We start from the raw sequence: 20,874 nt of genomic DNA, 5'->3' as shown, positions 1-20,874 counted from the left end.
CACTTTGAGATTTGTATGATGTAAAGTGCAATACAAATAAAATGTATTATTATTATTATTATTATTATTATCAACTGTTGGGCGAGGTGATGACAAATTCACGTGAGACTGGCTGGTAACTATGTGCCACGACGTTATCATCGCTACAAACGAGCACGCGCCAGCCTAGGTGCGATGACGTCACACCGTTGACAAAGAACCACTTGTTGATTAGTCTGATATTTTAAAAATATTTTTAATGAATACACTACTGATAAAAACGTCTAGATAGCAGATCAGATCAGATCCATCAGTCCTGAAGCACTGTGCTGATCAGCTGTCTCCAGTGTTCACAGACATTTTCAACATCTCACTGGAGACATGCCATGTTCCAGCCTGCTACAAGACCTCCACCATCATTCCTGTCCCCAAAAAACCTAAGATCACCGGACTCAATGATTACAGACCCGTCGCCCTGACCTCTGTGGTTATGAAGGCATTTGAGCACCTTGTGCCGGTTCACCTCAAAGCCATCACCGACCCCCTACTGGACCCTCTGCAGTTTGCCTACAGAGCCAACAGGTCTGTAGACGATGCAGTTAACATGGCCCTCCACTTCATCCTCCAGCACCTGGACTACTCAGGAACCTACGCCAGGATCCTGTTTGTGGACTTCAGCTCTGCCTTCAATACAATCATCCCAGCTCTGCTTTAGGGCAAGCTCTCCCAGCTGAGCTTGCCTAACTCCACCTGCAGGTGGATCACAGACTTCCTGTCTGACAGGAAACAACACGTGTGGCTGGGGAAGCAGGTGTCTGACTCGCGGACCATAAGCACCGGTTCCCCTCAGGGATGCGTTCTTTCCCCTCTACTCTTCTCCCTGTATACCAACAGCTGCACCTCCAGCCACCAGTCCGTCAAACTCCTTAAGTTCGCGGACGACACCACCCTCATTGGACTCATCTCTGGTGGGGACGAGTCTGCTCACAGTTGGGAGATTGACCATCTGGTGACCTGGTGTGGTTTGAGGTCCTCCCCTCTGGCAGGAGGCTGCGGTCCATCAGGACCAAAACCTCACGTCACAAAAACTGCTTTTTCCCAACTGCAGCTGGCCTCATCAACAAGGCCCGGGACCCCCACCTGTCTTGGACTCTTGCCCCTCCCCCACACCCCAAGTCTGAGTTATGTTAACTCACATTTCACTCCTTTACATTGCACATTGCACACTCACTTTTGCACACCTGCACTGCATTTTTTTTGCATTTTACCTCTCACTTTACTTCTTCTTATTATGCAGCTCTTCAGAATGTTCCAAAAAGTACCGTTGATTTGAATGGGCCATCCCTACGTCATACCCATACATTAATTCCTGCTAACAGACCGCTGCGAAAAGATAATGACCGCTGTCATTGGCAACGGGTTTTGTGCTTCAAATTCACCTCTTTCATATCATTCCGCCAGATGTCCGTCATTTTAACGTTACAGACTCATGGTAATTTGAAGTCAGCAAGTAATGGGTTGCTATGCAACACCTGAAACTTCAAAGTTCTATTCGCTTGAAGAACTATTTATTTCTAAACGGGACTCATGAAACGGCAACTAAATCATTAAAAAGAGGTATGTTGGAGGAATGTCGTTTTTGGCAAGCTGCGCGTCGCGGTGTTGTTCGCCCCGTCGGGAATTATTTTTGGAGAATGACCTCCGGACAATACATTATCCCTTACATATTCACTCTTTTTATATATACATCTGTTTCCTTACTGTGTTCTGTAGTACTTATGTTATGTGTAGTACTTAGTGTGTTTCTATGTTTTATAGTATGTGAAGTACTTATTGTGTGTGTATGTTTGTGTTTTTTATGTTTTTATGTTTACTGTATGCACCCATGCACCAGAGCAAATTTCAGGTAGGCGCATACCTACTTGACAATAAATCTGTTTCTGATTATGATTCTGATTCAGATCAGGCAAACTCTGCATAATAATTTCCTTGAAGCCTTAACAATGACTGTAGAATGTTCCCGTAGAACATTCTGTAGAACATTCGTGAATCAGCCAGAAAAAAAACTCACCCACTGCAGTAGGTTGGTAAAACAAAAAACCTACGTTCTGAAAGGTTAATATTATAAGTATGTAAGTCTGAGGATATCTGTAGAATCACACAATCAACAACAATTTATCTTCCTTGGCTGAAGTAGCTAGCATAGCATTGGCCATTGAAATGAATGGGAGTTGTAATCTATTATTCTCTCCAGGTCTATATAATACCTCCTTGTACCTTGGGGCGTTATTTGTGAGAATACAGCCTGATTGGCTTATGCTATGCAGGCTTTGGCTCTGCTTGAGATCAAATGCAACAGGTCAGCAAGTGAGGGTTTTGCATAGCAACTTAACAGAGAGACAAAACCTTGTGAACCGGTTCATAACTTTTAAATTGGGCAAAGACCGGTTCATGTCATTTTAATACCGATACCAGACTTCATGCATCGATGTAGTCGTATCTTACACGCTAAAAACGGATATCAATACGTATCAGTTATTTTTTTACACCCCTAGCAATCATGATTCATTTTTCTAAGCAATCCCATTTCTAAATGACAACGATTCTTCCATCATTTTCATTAGGGATATCAGTTTCATCAAAACAACCACTCATACTTTCTCCCTCAACAAATGACAATATGGCGTTACATCATGTGATACAGAGCAGCAAAAACCGTCAGTAAGGAACATAAACCCAGTGAGAGCATGTGAGAGAGCAGGTGAAGACCATGGGAGAGAAAAGTTGTGTAAAGCGAAAAGACTAAAAAAAGGAAAAATAATGAATCCAGATGAAAGTCCCACTGATGGTGGTGAGAATGAGATGAATAATCTTCTACATTGGTAAAGTTAATTTGCAGTTAGCTATTCAGAATTCTGCAAGCTATAAAAAAATTACATGGACAAAAAAACATGAACAATTGCATATAGACTTTTATTTTTCTTATTTTTATTTATTTCTATGAGATGTTTTGTAATTCTCACAACCTGTTTGTGAAGTGACCTTGGGTGTCATGAAAGGCGCTTTAAATAAAATGTATTATTATTTATTATTATTATATTTTGATTCAGAAAATAATAAGAAATGACCTAAAAACTGCGGGTAATACATTTTGTTTATTTTCTTATGCTTCTAATGTCCACCCTGGACTTCCCCACAACTCACAGACATCACAGTGTTTAACTAGAGATTAGTTGCGTCTCACGTAGGGATAGATATCGTTTTTTTTTTTTTACCGGTGCTAAACCAATTTTTTTTTTACGATACCGGTGCCTAAACGGTACCTGAACCGATACTTAAAAAAAAAAAACACACAAAACGAGAAATGACAACATCAAAGAAAGGCTTTTTTTTTATTGCCAAGGTAATTTTTTTCTTCAAATTGAACAATATATTAACTGTTTAAAGTACAGTATACTATAAATATAAATACATACAAAACACTTGGCTTCAAACTATGAACATTATATTAACTTAATTAACAGTTTATAGTATACTTCAATAAATATAAATAAATACAAAACCCACACACACACTTTACAGACTACAGCTTCAAACTTATTTAGCAAAAGTATGAGCATATTTGCCTTTGGAGTCAAACATGTTTTATTTTGTTTGCATTTATTTCATGAAATTTCACCATTTTCTGATTTGTTTATACCTATCTTTTCTATCTTTTTTATAGTTAATCTTGTTACTTGAACACAACTGAGTGCGTGAAAGTGTGCTGCCCCAACCGGTACCTACCTTTTTTAGTTTCGCTGTCATCTCCGTTTAGTTTTTAGTCTGCGGTTGCAGATCTGCCGTTGTCTCTTGCCTTCTCTCCCCTCTTTACACGCAATTGTTTTGTTGCATTTGCTGCACGTCGCGGTGTTAGAATCTTTTTGTGCAAAATACAGCCACACTTTTGACCGTTACTTTCGCTATTTTCTCTGTTAAAAGGTTGATGACTGGCTCTGTTTGTGCTTGCTGTGAAATGCTGCCTGCTCTTCACTGTCATAAGACTGTTACTAGAAAACACGAATGAGTGTGAGCGCGAAGAACAAATTTTACAAATGTGCCCCACGGAATCTGCCTGGCAACAAAATAAAAAATAATTCAAACAGATCATCCTCAGACAGATCTACGCCACTAACGTTACTGCTAGTTAGCTATCGCTAGTTTTCTACTGTTTTGGCCTCCGTGTTTCAAGTTGCAGCCTGAAATATTTAATGTTTATAAGACAACATTTTACGTACGTTTTGTTCATTTAGCTGCATGATTTGTTCATTTCAATCGGCTCAGGCACCGAAGGGAAGCACCGAAATCTGGGTGACATTTCGGTCCGGGTAGGTACCGGTTGTATAGGAACCGGTGCCATATTGGAACAGGTTCTCGGTACCCAACCCTTGTCTCACGCTATTAAACAGAGAGCCATTGTCTCAATCAAAGATAATGTCAGTGTATGTTCTTAATAGAGCCTTACCTCAGACACCAAAGTTGAAGGTTTTTAAAAAAATGTATTTCAAACTGTACATGCACACAATCATTAAGTAACGTAGCAAAAGCCTCTGCTCAGTCATCAGTTCTGATTTAACTAGACTTGTGAACCATGTCATCCTCCTATCTTAACTGGACATTTGAATCGTTCCTCAGTGGGCATTTATTCAGTGTTTCTTGGCAGGGACAAGTATCAAAATACCATCACTTCGGGGGGCACTCTAGCTCCCACAGTAGCCTCGACCACATTTGTGCTTGAAGCTCAAGGAGGTCAAGGGTTCGAATCCGGCCCGATGCCATTTCTCCTGTCCACTCCCCACCTCTTCTCCCTATCATTTCCTGTCCAACTATGCACTAATCTATCCATTAAAGGCATAAAAGGCCAAAATCAAACCTTTAAAAAAAAAAAATATCATCGCTTCACTGGTGTACCCCAGGGATTAAACCCTTCCTATTTTCTATCTACACCACTTCCTAAATTGAGATCATCTGTTCCCATGGGTTCTCCTTCAACTGTTAGGCAGACTCAACTGTTCATCTTCTCGTTTGATGCAACAATATCGGCTCAAAAGTCTGCATACCTTACTTATATTTCAATTTGGATAAGGATTATATTTCAGCTCAAATCTTTAAAAAAAAAAAGGTCCTGGTATTCCTGGCCAATCCGGCTAACCTAGAACATATTAATCTTCATTGACCCAAACTAAAACTGCACTTAACACACGCAGTCTGGAGTTGATTCACAGATCAGACATTGTTTATAGAAGGGGTATTGTCCCACATGGCACCAAGGCTCTTAACCTTTTAAGAGACTGGTTAGGTGGCAAGTGAGAGTAAAGAGATATAAGTTTATGATGGTGTGGATTTAGTGCCAATGAGGAGTAGCTCAGTTGTATTACTGTTGGATTTTAGATTTAGGAAAGAGAGTAGTAGACTACAATCAGCTGCATGGAGGTGATTGGTGGTGAATTTAACCTGGGCTGTTTTAGTGTCTGGCGAAAGCCAGATCAACCTAAGATGGTTTAAAGAGTTATATTTACATGAAATCATAGTTCGTAATCTAGCTGATGTTACAGTCTCCTCAGTTTGTAAATAAGGAAATTGAATAGGAAAAGGTAGAAACATTCAGGGTGCCTTTGCAACTTCTGTGCTTGGCCACCATAGTAACACAGCTCAGACCTGCCCTTGATTGAACCTTGACATGTAGCTGTTTATCACGTTGAGCTATTCTGGTTGGTCAAACTGGGCAGAGGGATCTTCAGCACCTTATATGGTTCCGGGTCCTGAAAAAACATTTTTTTTTTTTTTTTAATAATCCAATAACCCTGTTGCAGTGTTGCATGTTTTCCAGCCTTCATTATAAATAGAATAACAAAACGAATATGAAGGCAACATTGATTTTATGTTGTTATTTATGGTTTGCTTGTTGTGTAATGGCTGTCTGTACATTGTTTGACTTTCAATAAAAGCTTGTGAAACTCACGGAAGGTTGGATCTTCTTTCATTAGCTTTGCCGTGCATTCTCCCTTCTTGTACTTTGGGAAGTTCACTCTAAATAGCGGCTCACCAGCTGATGTTCTTGCTTGGGGATGCACAGCATTTTCGTTGAAGTGCGGGGCTGCCAGGTAGTCTTTGAAGGATAAATAAAACTTTGATATATGTTGAATAGCTTGTGTGTCATCTGACAGAACATTATCCTTGCACTCCCATGCATACAACATGAATGAAATAGTAAAAGCAAATCTTATCATAAACATTTAAAATAATGTATCCCATTAGATCTACGATCAGACTGTTTCACAACATAGTGGTTTCAAAGTCTAATGTATTTGAATTCTGCACAATTCTGAATTCTGTTTAGGTATAATAATTACACTGACATACTATGCATGCCCTACTTGCATTTTTCTAAAAAATCCCTATCAAACAATCATGCATTTCCAAGTGTTTTAGCTTGAGCTGGATTATGTGTAAAACTCTAAACTTACCCGCAGTGCTGAATTCTACATTTCTTGAGTGTGCTCTAGCCATAAAAGTTCTTATTCACGCCTTTCCATGTCATTGTAGTGTCGCAAGGTATCAATGGGATGGCTTATGGCCTTAAACCATATATGCAGGGGGGGAGGGGGGCTGTTAACATCAGTTTATGGGTTGGTAGACACCTCAGATACACAAATCTATGTGTAGAAGCACTAAAAAACCTTTAATAGACTTATTATTATTATGATTGTTGTTGTTGTTGTTTGGCTTCCTGCCACTCAAAGCAGTGCATGTTGTACAACTTTCTTACATCCTCACTATGAAGAACATCCTTGCACTCTAAACTGTTTAATCATATTTATGGTCTACTACATAATGGTACCTCAATTGCCTGATGGGCAGAACACATATTTATTGGAATTTCTGTAGATAGTGGTATGACCATTAATGTAAACAGCAGGCTGTCCTTGTTTGTTAGTGTTTTTTCTTTACAGTTCTAGGACTGCCACAGCCTTTAGTCAAATATTTTTCAGAACATTTCTGTGAGGGCATGCCGTGCTTGCAGCCTTAACTATGAGTCAGAGGATATAGAGCCACGAGCAGACAGCTGAAAAGGGCTTGTTTTGCTTTCTTGCAGGCGTGGGGATGTAGTGTGGACCCAGTTTTAGCTTTGCATTTCTGTTCAGCTGGCTTTTGGTTACAGGGGTGGATTGTTCTACCTCAAGTAAGCAAGGAGGGCACAGCGTACCATTCCAAGGGAGAAAGATGAGAATGAAGCCTTATCCCATCCACTTATTTTAGTTTTCTCAGACAGAAAACTTAAAATGAACATCCAAGATGGTTGAAGCAGAAATGTGTTAGACAAATGTTAAAAGGAGGGAGGTATCAACTATTCATCAGTAATGTATGAATGGCATAGGCTATGAGTCTTTCCTTTGGACGTTTTGCAGGCCAGTGCTGATAGACTGCTGCATACATCACATTGACTTTTGCTGCGGGTGGGAAATGCCCCCATGGTCTCCTGTTAAAAATCATTGATTTTGAAATGAGTCTTTAGTCTGTATCTGCGTTGTTGCCTTCATACTTTTAACTGTGGGTTTAGCTCGAGGCCTTTATTCTAGGATAGATTTGATATGTTTGGGTAGGTAAACGAGTATTATTTTTCTTGTAAAAGAAAGTGCTATAGCACTTACTCCTTCAGCACTCCCTGAAGGTCAGTGTGTGGCCTGAAGCATGATTATCTGGCAATGGTGACTCAAGAACGCCTTGTCTCCCAGAATCATAAATGAGTACACCCCCTCTGAAACTTGACAAATTAAGCAATCTCTCTTTAAAATATGACACATTTAAGGTTTCTGTACTGTCCCAGCAACACTGGTTTATCAGCTACCGAGTATACATGTCAATAGTAAGCACACATGTCAAAAGTAAGCAGGGACATTTCTTGAATTTCAGAATGATAAAAGGACTTGTTGCAAATATGAGTCAGGCATGAGAATCACTCACCTTTCAGCGAAATTCGCCGTTTTGAAAACAAAATAGGTGACCTACGTGAATCGTGTAGATTCGATGAGTTTTGATTTTTTTTTGGGGGGGGGGGGGGCACATATTCAGTGAACTGCGAACACGCAGACCTGCCAACCTGCACGCATTTTGTGTACCCGCCCCCTCCCCCGCAACGGAGTTTTTGGACATCTTTTTCATATTCAGATGACATGTACTATTGTAAGCATGCACCTAGTGGTGGTTAAGATAATTCATTATATCTGGCACCACTGGGAAAGCAGTTGATCAATGACTGTCTGTCTACAGTCAGAGCTCGCGCAAGAAGGAAAGAAAGATATCCTTTCCAAAACGTGTATAGACGTAATAACTAATTTGTGAAAGAACCAGAGAAACACTAATATCCAACGAGGCAAAATTCCGGACAATTTTGGAATCCCTGCTAGCTGGACGCATTTTTTAGGTCTCGAAAGGAGAACATGTCCGGATAAAAGATGACGTCTGATCACTGGCATTTCTGAGGTACAATGGGAAGTGGGGGATTAATAATCAAGCACATAAATGTGACCGTAATGTTAGCATATAAAACGTTAAAACATGTGTTGGGTAACTTAACGAGATGATTCATTTCAAGGGGTATAACCTTCAGATACATAGCCGTAGTAGCAAGCATATGATGTGATTAGCCTGGTTACGAGACGGCTACGGTGTGAATAACTGATGGAGTAGGCTAATTTAGCTGCAGTAACGTTCACTCAAACGCCACGGAGACTCCCTGTTCTAACTTTGAATCGCTCTGTTGGGGCAAAGTGACCATTGCAATAGTCTTTGCTAACGTAGCAAATAATTCCTACTATTGCAGCCAGTCAACCTACAAGCCTTGCAGGTATAAAACAAATCATGACGTCAAATGACGATTTTCAGTCTTGTTACCATAAACAAGACCCAATACAGAGCAACCCTGAGCACTGACATGATAAGCACTTTGGTGACATAACATTGTATTGGCTGTCAATCATGATGAAAGAGTAGACCAGTTAAGTTACAGCATGTCCAACATCGCTTGTGGGGGTTATGCATTAAGCCATTTGTGGTGCTTATACCACATTGTGCCTCATATACTGTAAATGTTAGACCCAGTGACAGGCTGGCATGAAATGGCTTGCATAATACTTAGTAAGGAGGCCATAATCATTTTTGACTCAAGGCTGAAGTTAAGTTTCTCCAGCTCTCCCCAGGTTGGAAAAACAGCATCTCAAAATGCATCCGATTGATGCTTGAAAATATGGAATATTTAAATTTTGCTTGCGGGGGAGCATGCCCCCGGACCCCCCTAGAGGGGTAATATCCTCCTCACCTTTTTCACCCCTTACCCGTTTTCATGCCTGATGAGTACACCCTTCTGAAAGCCAGAGGAAGTTAAGCAGTAGATGTATCTGTGGTGCCGCCACACACAGGTTGACCATTTAAAGTGGCACAAAATCAATTGAATCAATTACGCCTCGCTCACATTGTTGCGTTGGAATGCGTTGATCCAACGGATGGCGGAGGAGGAGTCTGGCGCGTGGGGTTCTGTTGATACCGGAGACGTTATAGTGAGATTGACAGGTCAACAAACCAATCACGTCACTAGTAAGCTTTTACCTTGTGAGTAGTAGCATTCTATCATTAGAGAGGGTGCTCAGACACCTCGCAAATCCTATGAGAGGTATTTTTCAGTTACAATAAACAGGTTTTTACATTGTACAGTGTCTATTTCTCGGTAACTTTTAAAAAATCCAACCAAAAAAAAGTCAAACAACCAACTTGTAGGTACAAATACGACCATCTACGGAGTTCGGTCAGCCATCTTTTTTTTTTGAGCGTGCCGCTCTGTAGACGTGAGCATATACAGGATACGCCTGTGCTGTCAGTTATGCATGATAGGCAATTTGATTGGCTGACGCATGCATTGCCTCCTGAAAAGTTGAACATTCTTCAAAGCTTGCCGCAAGCAAAGCATGAAACGCAACGCACGCGAACCAAACGGTGCCACAATTCAGTTTGGCAAAAGATGACGTCACCCCATGCAAAGTGAATGGGGATGCGTTAACCCTGACGTATCAACGCATTCCAACGCAACAATGTGAGTCTAGCGTTACTCTCAACCTCAGGCATATAACAAGCAAGAGAGCAAGAGTTTTCTGCAGACCTGAGAATATCATTTATTAGCACAAAGTGGACAAGAGTAAAAGATCACTGTTATAAATAACAACACTATAGTAAAAGTGGAACAAAGTTTCAAAAATTGACAAGCTCCGTCAAACATTCATGTTATTGACATAAACTTTCAGCTCATGCTAAGTGGTTTTGGCTAATGAACGTAAAAGAGAATCACAAGACAAGTGCTTCCGAATTGGCCAAAGTTGTGGAAAGCATCACACTCAGCCCTGTTCAGCTATTGATACGTGTCAGAATATACAGCCTGATTGCTAGCTAGTAGGGCTGAACGATTTTAAGAAAAAATTGAAATTGCGATTTTTCTGGTAGAGATTGCGATTTCGATTTCAACCACGATTTATTTTCTTTAAATCAAGTTTCAGTATAAATTAATATAACCAATGAATTCCATTAAGGTAATGCAAGAATGAAAACTGCTGGCAACAGATTTCAAATGCAAGACTGTTTTATTCAAGTAAAAGTAGTGCAAAATGGCTCAAAGGAGCTAGCTTATGAAAATCAGCAGCAGTTACCTGTGCTGCTTATTCAAATAAAGTGGCAAGAGGAAGTGAAACATAGTAAAAAAAAAAAAAGGTAATAAATAACAATAATAATACTTAAGTTGTAATAAAAAAAAATACTTGTAGTCTGTAAACAAAAGATAAGTAAAAAGAGTGAACACCTTTTTCTAACGGAACTAAGTCATGTCATGGTAAAGTGCAGATAAGGGATTTTAGGGTAAGATGCAGAAGAACAACAACAAAAAACAATAATCTTCCCCTTCATCCCTGCATCTCTTCAGAGATTTTTGGCCAGGAAAACCAACATGTCAACCTTTGCTGGCTTCAGACTTGCACGCTGACATGTCACAATATTGCCACTGGCACTGAACAGTCTCTCTGACGGTGCACTCGTTGCTGGTATGCAAAGGTACTTACGAGCCAACTTGCTAAGCCAGGGGAAGTTGACATTGTGCACTCTCCACCAGGCCAGTGGATCTTGCTCTCCATCAACGGTAGGAGTTATGAGGTAGTTGTCCAGTTCTGCTTTAATGGTATCCTCCAACTGCACAGTAGAGGAAGCAGGGATCGCCTTGGTCTTGAAAAAGCTGCCCAGTGACCGCTTTCGCTTTGTAGAGGTGGATGGTGGTTCTTCTTCTGCACTGAGGGGCATGGGATGGGTTGTGACACAAGCCCTCTGTTCCTTTTGTGCCACCTGTTCCATTTCCATCTTCACTCTGTCTTTCATGAATTGGACATTCTCCTCACTTACAGTGGGGAAAATAAGTATTTGAACCCCTTGCGATTTCACAAGTTTGGCCACTTGCAAAGAAATGTGTGATCTATAATTGTAATGGTAGGTGTATATTAACAGTGAGAAACAGAATATCAACAAAAAAATCCAGAAAAATGCATTTTATAACATTTATGACTTTATTTGCATTTGATGCAAAAAATAAGTATTTGAACCCCCAAAACTGACTGACAAAAATGACTTAGTACTTGGTGGAATAACCCTTATTGGCAAGCACAGACGTCAGACGTTTCTTGTAGTTGGTCACCAGGTTTACAAACATCTCAGGAGGGATTTTGGTCCACTCCTCTTTCCAGATCCTCTCCAAATCTTTAAGGTTGTGTTTTCAATGGGAGGGAATGAGGGAATGAGGTTCAAGCCCAATATTCCACCTTACATGGCCCCATCCATAGTCCCCTTGATGCGGTGGAGTCGTCCTGTACCCTTGGCAGAGAAACAGCCCCAAAGCATAATGTTTCCACCTCCATGCTTGATGGTGGGTATGATGTACTCTTGGGGTCATATTCAGCATTCCCCCCCCTGTCAAACACGGCAAGTCGAGTTGATGCCAAAGAGCTTGATTTTGGTATCATCTGACCACATTCTGTCTCACATTCCTCCCTAGAATCATTCAAGTGTGCAATGGTAAACTTCAGATGGCCCTGTACATGCGCTTCCTTGAGCAGGGGGACCTTGCGAGTGCTGCAGTACTTCAAAAAATTACGGTGTGGTGTGTTGCCAATGGTTTTCTTGGTGACTCTGGTCCCAGCTGCCTTGAGATCATTCACAAGCTCCCCCTGTGTAGTTCTGGGGTTATTCTGCACCTTTCGAATGATCACTGATTCCGCACGAGGGGATATCTTGCATGGAGCCCCAGACCTAGAGCGGGTGACAGTTGTTTGGTGTTGCTTCCATTTATGAATAATCGCACTAATAGTTATCTGCTTCTCACCAAGCTGCTTGCCGGTGGTTTTGTAGCCCATTCCAGCCTTGTGCAGGTCTACAATCTTATATCTGACGTCCTTGGACAGCTCTTTGGTCTTGCCCATGGTGGTGAGGTTGAGGGTGTGAAGTATGATTCTTTGGACAGTTTTTCTTTTATACAGGTCACCAGTTGAGATCAGGTATACCTTGTTAGACCTAATGAGGACTAATCTGTGTGCTTCTTGGGCACATAACTGGCCATTGGGAGCCAGAATTCTTGCTGTTTGCTTGGGGGTTCAAATACTTATTTTTTGCTTCAAATGCAAATAAAGTCATAAATCTTATAAAATGCAGTTTTCTGGATTTTTTTGTTGATATTCTGTTTCTCACTGTTAAAATACACCTACCATTAAAATTCTAGATCACACATTTCTTTGCAAGTGGCCAAACTTGCGAAGTCGGCAGTGGTTCAAATACTTATTTTCCCCACTGTATGTAGGTGGTTTTGAATCTTGGGTCAAGAAAGGATGTTATGTCCAGGAGCTCCTGGGTCACTGGGTCACTGTATTTCTCTTCGATGTAGTGGAGGGCTCTTGATTTTATCTCCTTTGTGAGATCTGTTTCCTCGTCAGTTTCAGCACGTGTAGCTGTTCTCAGGACGTGGAGCACTGGCTTGAGGTAAGATACACTTACGTAGTCCTCACCTGAGAGGGCGTCTGTAAATTCTTGAAGAGGACCGAGGGCATTGTTGATAGATTCAAGCACATCTGTGTCTTGCCAGGTGGGGACCAGGTGCCGCGTCTTCCTGTCTTCAGACAGAACCTGGCACAGTGCCTTGCTCTGTTCCAACACTCTGCTAATCATTTTCTGCCGGGAGCCCCATCGTGTCGGACATTCGGTGACCAGAGACTGCTGAGGAAGATTCAGGTCTTGCTGTGCCTGTTTCAGCGCTGCCTTTTTCTTCCAGCTGTGACTGAAAACTGCTACCAGCTGCTTGCACAGTCCTGTGGCCCGTTTTATGCGTTGGTCATCTTTGACAGCATTTTCTGGGGAAAACATTACATATTACAGTCTGAAAAGCCATAAGGATACCTCATTACACAGTATTCATAACATATCATCTGTTGTCATATGATCACAACGTTTGACGATGACGTTTTTTAACAGCAGACGTCAGGTGGTACTACCACATTAAGTTATTGCCCATGAATTCATTTGTAATTGGTAATTCATTTGCAGCAATATGATTCTTAGATATTCCACTAAAAACTACTTTTAATCCGTAATAGTATAGTGGCATCAGTGGTTGCACCATCCTGATTTCTGCTACAAAAACGTCATTGGCCCATTAGTAAGGGCTTCAAAAATAGGGGAAACCGCATTTGAATCTCTCCGTTCTTTGGCATTCCGTAGTTAAACAGAAGCAAGCAGTAGCTTATTGGGAGGTTTCAAAGTTTACCCATGAAAGGGTTTTACCGCTAGGATAAATGGTTGCATTGCGCTAACCTAATAGTTGGCCAGCTAACGACAGCTTGACATCAAACTTATCGGCGCTCTTACACTTGTAAATTTAGAAACACGCACACACACATTGACACACACTGACACACACACACTGACACATACACACACACACACACACACACACACACACACACTTACCAATTGCAAGATGCAGTCTGTGCCTGAAGCACTGCAGTCTCGTCCACTGGTTGAGCTCCATCGCTTTGACCATGTTCGAAGCGTTGTCAGTTGTAATGCAGGTCTGGGCCTCCTCTTTCAGGCCCCAGTTTGCCAAGCACTCCTTAAGCCCCGCTGCAATGTTCTCCCCGGTATGGTCAGTGGGGAAGTATGCTGTCTGCAGGCAGCGGTTACACAACTCGAAGTTTTCGTTCACGAAATGCACCGTCAAACTCATGTATGGCTCGGTTGTTCTGCTAGACCACATATCCGTAGTTGACGCGTAAAACTCCACGTTTTCCAGCTCATTTACAACTTTGGTCTTGCATTCTCCGTACAGCTGTGGGATGGCGACTTGGTTAAAGTAGGTGCGGGAGGGCAGAACATACCTCTTGTCCATTGTGCGCAGCAAACTTTTAAATGAGTCTTTGGTCACTGTGTTTACAGACACCATGTTTTTGGATATGTAATTCGTTACTGCAGTGGTAATCTCCGTGTGTCTTCGGCTAGTTCTTTCATAAGGCGTCACACTGGCAAAGGATGAAGTTATTGTTGACTGTTTCGCCGAAGCATTGCTGCTACTTGATGTTTCACGGCCCTTTTTCGCCATGCACTCCTCATACAAGTTCAGGTGGTGAACTTTTAAGTGGCGTTATAAATTGGTGGTATTGCCAGTCGATGTAGCCACTTTCCCACGACATGTTTGGCAAATCACCTGTTTCTGGTGCTCATCAGTGGCCTCAAATCCCAAATACTGCCAAATGACCGACGTGCTGTTTCTCTTTGACACTAATTTTGTCGGCGCTGCGCCTTCTCCCGCTTCAGCCATGCTTGAAATTGAATGTCGAGCTACACTGATTGGAGTGGAGCAAACGTCACCTGGTCACGCGCAGCCTGCAGCTTTGTGATTGGTAGCTGACACAGAGCCTTTCTACACCGGCATTGAGCATGCATGGGAATTATTGACGAAATTATTAGGCCTAGGCTATTATTATGCACCAAGAAAAACCGCAGCTTTGACGATCCCAAAATCGTAATGCTTGAGATCGCGATTTTCGGTCGAAAACGATAGATCGTTCAGCCCTACTAGCTAGTGAAACAGGTTTCCTTCTAGTCGGATTAATAGTAAAGTCCATGGTCGCTAGTCTGTGCAGCTTTATATTAACATGAGTTCATATTCCCTTCATATTAACATGAGTTCATATTACACAAACTAGCAACTACCTGTTAAGATGGTGCCTTAAGCTAGAGATAGCGAAGTTAATTTCCATGAGACCTATGTTTTACACCTCTGGCGGGGGTTCACGCTCTGTAACATTGTGTTCAAAACAGTCGGGTGGAAATACACGACACCTTTTACTTTATTATTATGAAAGGATATATATTGAATGGAAATCTATCCCATATTGTTTTTACCTACTACATTTTGATCTTCACATGTGAAAGGCGGAGAGACCGACATGTGAAAGGCGGAGAGACCGACCCACTCACACTTTACCTGGCAGATTCACTGTATGTGTTACTATCTTCAAGGTGCAAAAAGGCATTCCCATTTATAGACCTCATCCGAGTATTAACGGCTGGGCTGCAACAGTTTTGCAAAATCAATGCAATGCAATGCAAAGGTCACACTATAAGACAAGAGATTCAGGAGTGCTGTTGATATCATAGCATGATAATGTTACAGCTCCTGTTCAAAGAAGTAGCCTGTTGCAAAGCACACTGTGGGCTTGCATAGCATGCTAATCGTTCCTAGCAATAAGTGATCAACTATAACCACAGGACATCCTGACACTTTGAAGGGTTTATGGACTACTTGCTACACTTCATGAAGATCATGTGTTGAGGATGTGTTATCTAGGGTTCTGTGTCAGACATTACTTAATAGAACAGATTTGGAGATACAGCGCAGGCTACTGGTGCCGGTCAGCTGAAAATACCCATGTGTTAGGCTACCTCTGTGCTTTGTTGTTGTTTCAAACAAACACGGCAAGATTTCAGTAAAGGTCTGCACAGGATGGAGTTTTTTTTTAATTATTTCTGGACACTTGATTATTGTTATTAGTAGCATCATTAAACAGTTTAAATGAGTAACACTACCATTTGATTTCTTTGGCTGAAGAAGTGGAGAAAGAAAAAGAAGTGTTGATAGCTACAGTGCAGCATAAAAGGAGAAATGACAGAAAAAAACACAGGGAACAATAGGCTGTAGTAGTAATTTTTTGAAATAAGCAGTTTAAATGTCCATTGTGTATGTGCATGTTTTGTGCTGGGGGTTGGGGGGGGGGGGGGGAGTTATGGTCGCCTTCAGGTCTGCTTGCCTCTTAGTAAAAGATACCACACGCCACTGGATTCCGCATGCATCTCAGTGTCTGAACCATGCACTGACTTATTGTCTAAACATCAATGTGTTTATGCTAATGCATACCACAGGCTATCCGGTTAAGGGGCGGAGGTGGGGGGAGAGAACCCCCTCGATAGTACAAACCTGGGGTAGGATAAGGGTAGGAATTGGGTACGACCGGAGAGTAGGGTAAGGGTTAAGGTAAGAAGGTGGGAAACAAACCCGGTCACCTTAGACACCCCAAGAGAACAAGAGGTAATATGGTCACTTCACCAATATCAACAATATATCGCAGTATTGTATAGAGACAGAAATGGTAGGAGAAGTTGCCTGGCATTGTGTTTGGGAAGTATATTGCGAAGGGTGCATCTGGAAGGGATAGAACTTTTCTGATTTTGGCAATATTGCGTGATTAAGAAAATGATCTGAGATCTGCTCGATCTACTGAGTTGAATGAGAGGTCTTGGTCAATGGTCACAGCAAAAACTTTGACACTTGTGTCAGATGTTAGTGAGATGCCCCTAACCATTGTGTTGGATTGGTAAATTAACCAGAACTGTCTGCATCTATGTGGCCAGCACGTTTGAGCCAAGGAGAATTATAAGACAAAATATATATTTTTTCGTTTTCTTTCCTCTGTAAGGTGAAATCTATCTAGACTTCTATCTGTCATCAAACAGGGTCTTTTCAAAATAAGGTCCTTCTTTTTATTCTCATTTGTACTGCTGTGCATGTGGACACTTTTTGATTTGAACCATGAAATGGAAAGAATTCAGCTGCAGCCACTGCACTGGTTTCAGTCATTAGTGGCTTATGCAGAGCTCGGCTCTGTGGATGGACTGCCTCAGCCCTGTCCTCCTTCTGTCTCTCACACTCAGTGAAGCCTGCAGACAGCTTGTGACTCAAAGGAGCGACAAAAATAAGGCTGAAATTGTATTACCATCATTTGAGAGGTTATAATGGCTAGCAACACAACATATCCAGCATCGCATCAAGGCAGTTGGATTGTTTGAAATGTTTACTCGGTCATCCTGGCTTTATTGGACATTTATTCTTCTATAAGTCAAGCAATTTAGTAGGACAGTCAGAAATCTGTTGGAATTTTTTTCTAGAGATATTTTTTTTGTCATAGTCACTTGAGTTTATTTCAGTCTTCCCTCAAAAAGCAGTGGTCCACGTGACAAAAAGTCAGCTTGAAGGGAAGAATTTCAAGCAGGAACTCCATGGAAAGTGCTTATTCTTTTCTATTTTCTGAGCAGATTGGCCTGCCTGGTCCCACTATTTCAGTCAACAGAACTAATGCAAAATGGGATTGTTTGTGTTAATAAGGGCCTTGTGGGAGGAGAGGTAAGTGGAATTGTGAATGGACATTGTGCAACCCACATACAAGACCAGTGATGCATACAGCAAACCACACAATTTGGATAACTAACTAACATAGCTTTCCTTCTCATCTGTTGCCATATAATGAGGTCTATTTTTGTATTATTAGACATATTTATTTATATCTTACTGATCAAAGAGGAAACCAATTATGATTGGATTGGGTGGCAGTAATTATTGAAACCAACTGGTCATAGCAAACAGTTCCTTATGTCGAAAAATTATGCATCACTGATGTGCAGTGATGAGCAAGCAAAGTGTCCCATAGATTATTTGTGTCTATTACTGAACACACCTTTCCTTTAACAAGGCTTATTCCAAGTAAGTTTACCAGCCCTGTTCCTCTGTTTTGTCGGCCCATATCTGGCCCAAAAGGAAGGAATTCTGCTGACTTTGCTGTGTGGAAGCTTTAGCACAAGGGGTTAGAGATGAACATATGAGGAGCAAGGATGTTGCATTGGTGACACTGCCATGGTTCCACTGAAGAAGAAGAGCAGGATCCATGCTTCCAATCTGGACTGGGTTCACTAATGGGAGAACAGACTCTTTTATTTGAGTTATCAGTAATGGGCGAACAGACTCTTTTATCTGGGGGTCTGGGTTTCCTCCAGTCCAGAACACAAAACATGATTTACATTCATAGTTCATTCTACCATTGCCTGACGCCTAAGGGTTCAAATACACATACACGTCTTTTTTCAGGCGCAGACGCTTCAGTAACGCCTTGGCAAAGTGCGGAGGCCAAAACAGACTTTTCTCAGCTAATAATAATCACTCCGCGATGAAAGCGCATTGATGAAAACCGTTCATTCAAAATTCTGACGTTTGTTGACTGTAGAATTGTTTTATAAAAGCAATACTCGTGGGAATGGGGTAGGTAAGGGATAATCCCACTCCCACTCGTGCTATATTGCTTTATTATACCACATCTTCCAGCATCAAAACAGGAAATAAGTGATAAAGTAGTTAAGCCCGCCTGTTGCTTGATCTGATTGGCTGCCTGGGCCGAGTGTGACATTGATGAGCGGTGCGCTTCCCTGCCTTGCACTGAAAAGTTGAGAATAGTTAAACTTTTAAGCGCACCTAAAAAACGCTACAAAGACGTAACGCGTGGTGGAGAAGGGGCGCACACGCAAAGCGCGCCGTACCATAGGAATCAATGCATTTGCTCGCGTCCCGTTTTTAAAAAATGCGTATGAGTATTTCAACCCTAAGGATGTGTCATTTGTCTACCACTACTTTAAACACCGTTATGTTGTTCCAACAGCATTCTGCATTAAGGGAGATTTGCTGACAGTGGAGATATAGGACTGTTTGCTTCGAGGACATTTATTGACATTTATTGTTGTTTGAAAGTCGGAGCTTGATTCTTTGATCTCAGAATGAACACTCAGCATGGTTGGGCTGGCTTTGTACATATTCTACGGCCACTGATATCCTTTTTTATTCTGACTGAACCGATGCTCAGACAGGGATTCAGATGTCATCCATCAGAGAAAGAAATGAGCGAAACACAGAAATTGCATTAAAAAACGATCAGTATTTTTCAAAATGTAAAAGTTTAGCTTAGGTTGAGGGTATTTGGCAGACGCTTCTGTCCAAAGCAACTTCTAAAACATTTGAAAGAAGAAAGAGAAATGAAATTAAGAAGAAATTAACCATTGATGTATAATGCAAAAATGTGGTAGCCATCATTGCTGCTCGTCTTGGGCCAAGATCTCTTTCTTCTGTGCTGTATTATTGATACATTAATGAAGTCTGCTAAATATTCTCAGAGACAATCACTTGGATTCATCCATCATTTCTACTCCTTTTGGTGTTTGTTTTCTACCACATTGGTAGAAAACACCCAAGTGCCATACAAAATGAGTCCATTTTGGGCTCCAGGTTCAATTGCAGTTATCAGGTACAAATCATTGTTTGGGTACAATCAATTGTTGGGTAGATGTTAACAGAAAAAGAATAATAATACAAAAAACGATATAGAAGCAAAAATTGGAAGTGGATTGAATACCTCATGTATAAACCTAGCCTGAAGGTCTGCATTACAATCACCATAGTGTAAATTTGAATTATCAGTCAATCTTTACATTAGCCCCTTTTTCATCCCCTCTCTTCGTATCTGCTGACTCTCATCTCTTGTCTCCCCTGTCTGTTCTTTCCTGTGTGACCTACAGCACTTGTGTGCTTGGGATTCTCAGGACTCTGAATGCCTGGTGCAGCTGGTGAAGGAGCTGCTCCAGCAGTATCACGAGTACCAGTGCCAGCGGCTGCGTGAAAGCTCTCGTCTGCTCTTTGAGTACGACAGCCTTTTGGAGGAGCCAGGGTATGGACGCAGCATGGAGGTCTACGCTGGAAGGAAAAACAGCTGGGTACGCCCACTGCCTCTTGGTTTCCATGGATACATACACACATGCAGAGAGCCAGTATTTACCGCAGTCACACACATACAGAGAGACAGTATTTACCACAGTCATACACACATACAGAGAGACAGTATTTATCTCAGTCATATACACACATACAGAGAGATCACAGTCATATACTCAGGCCATTCCTTGGATTAATTTACTCGTATCCAAGTCAGTTTGAATTGGAATCTCAAGAAATGGAACAAGTGCATAGTACATAACTGATACAGTGCCCTCCGCAATTATTGGCTATCTTTCTGTCTACGCCAAACCCACCTTTGATGTTTGTTGCCAAGAAGCCTTATTTTGGTCTCATCTGACCATATAACTCTAATATAAAAGTCTGACTTACATTTGGCAAACTGTAGGCACTTTAGTTTGTTGTTGATTGACAGCAGAGGCTTTTTTCGCACAACCCTCAAAAACAACTTGTGGTGATGTAGGTGCAGTCTGATGGTAGTTCTGGAGACTTTCCGACCCTAGGACTTAACTAACCTCTGCAATTATCCAGCTGTGATCCTTGGAGATTCTTTTGCCAGTCGAACCATCCTCCTAACGATGCGTGGGGTCAATTTACAGATAGGTCCTCTTCCAGGCTGATTCCTTACATCTCCTGTCGCTTTTAACTTCTTAGCTATTGCCCTGATTGTGGAATGACTA

At 41.5% G+C, this 20,874-nt stretch overlaps 1 protein-coding gene across 2 annotated transcripts in view; it reads left to right on the top strand.

Moving 5' to 3' along the window:
* babam2 (BRISC and BRCA1 A complex member 2) overlaps positions 1–20,874 on the top strand; it is a 137,478-nt gene that overhangs the window by 45,933 nt on the left and 70,671 nt on the right. For both annotated transcript variants that reach the window (XM_080850712.1, XM_080850711.1), the window contains exon 5: positions 19,981–20,175. In XM_080850712.1, coding sequence (XP_080706838.1) covers positions 19,981–20,175 — 195 coding nt within the window. The remainder of the gene's footprint in view (positions 1–19,980; positions 20,176–20,874) is intronic.

The sequence above is a fragment of the Sprattus sprattus genome (assembly GCF_963457725.1).
Source record: "Sprattus sprattus genome assembly, chromosome: 13".
NCBI classification, from domain to species: domain Eukaryota; kingdom Metazoa; phylum Chordata; class Actinopteri; order Clupeiformes; family Clupeidae; genus Sprattus; species Sprattus sprattus.
The sequence above is the reverse complement of the archived record's forward strand: the minus strand, read 5'-3'. Positions and strand labels throughout refer to the sequence as shown.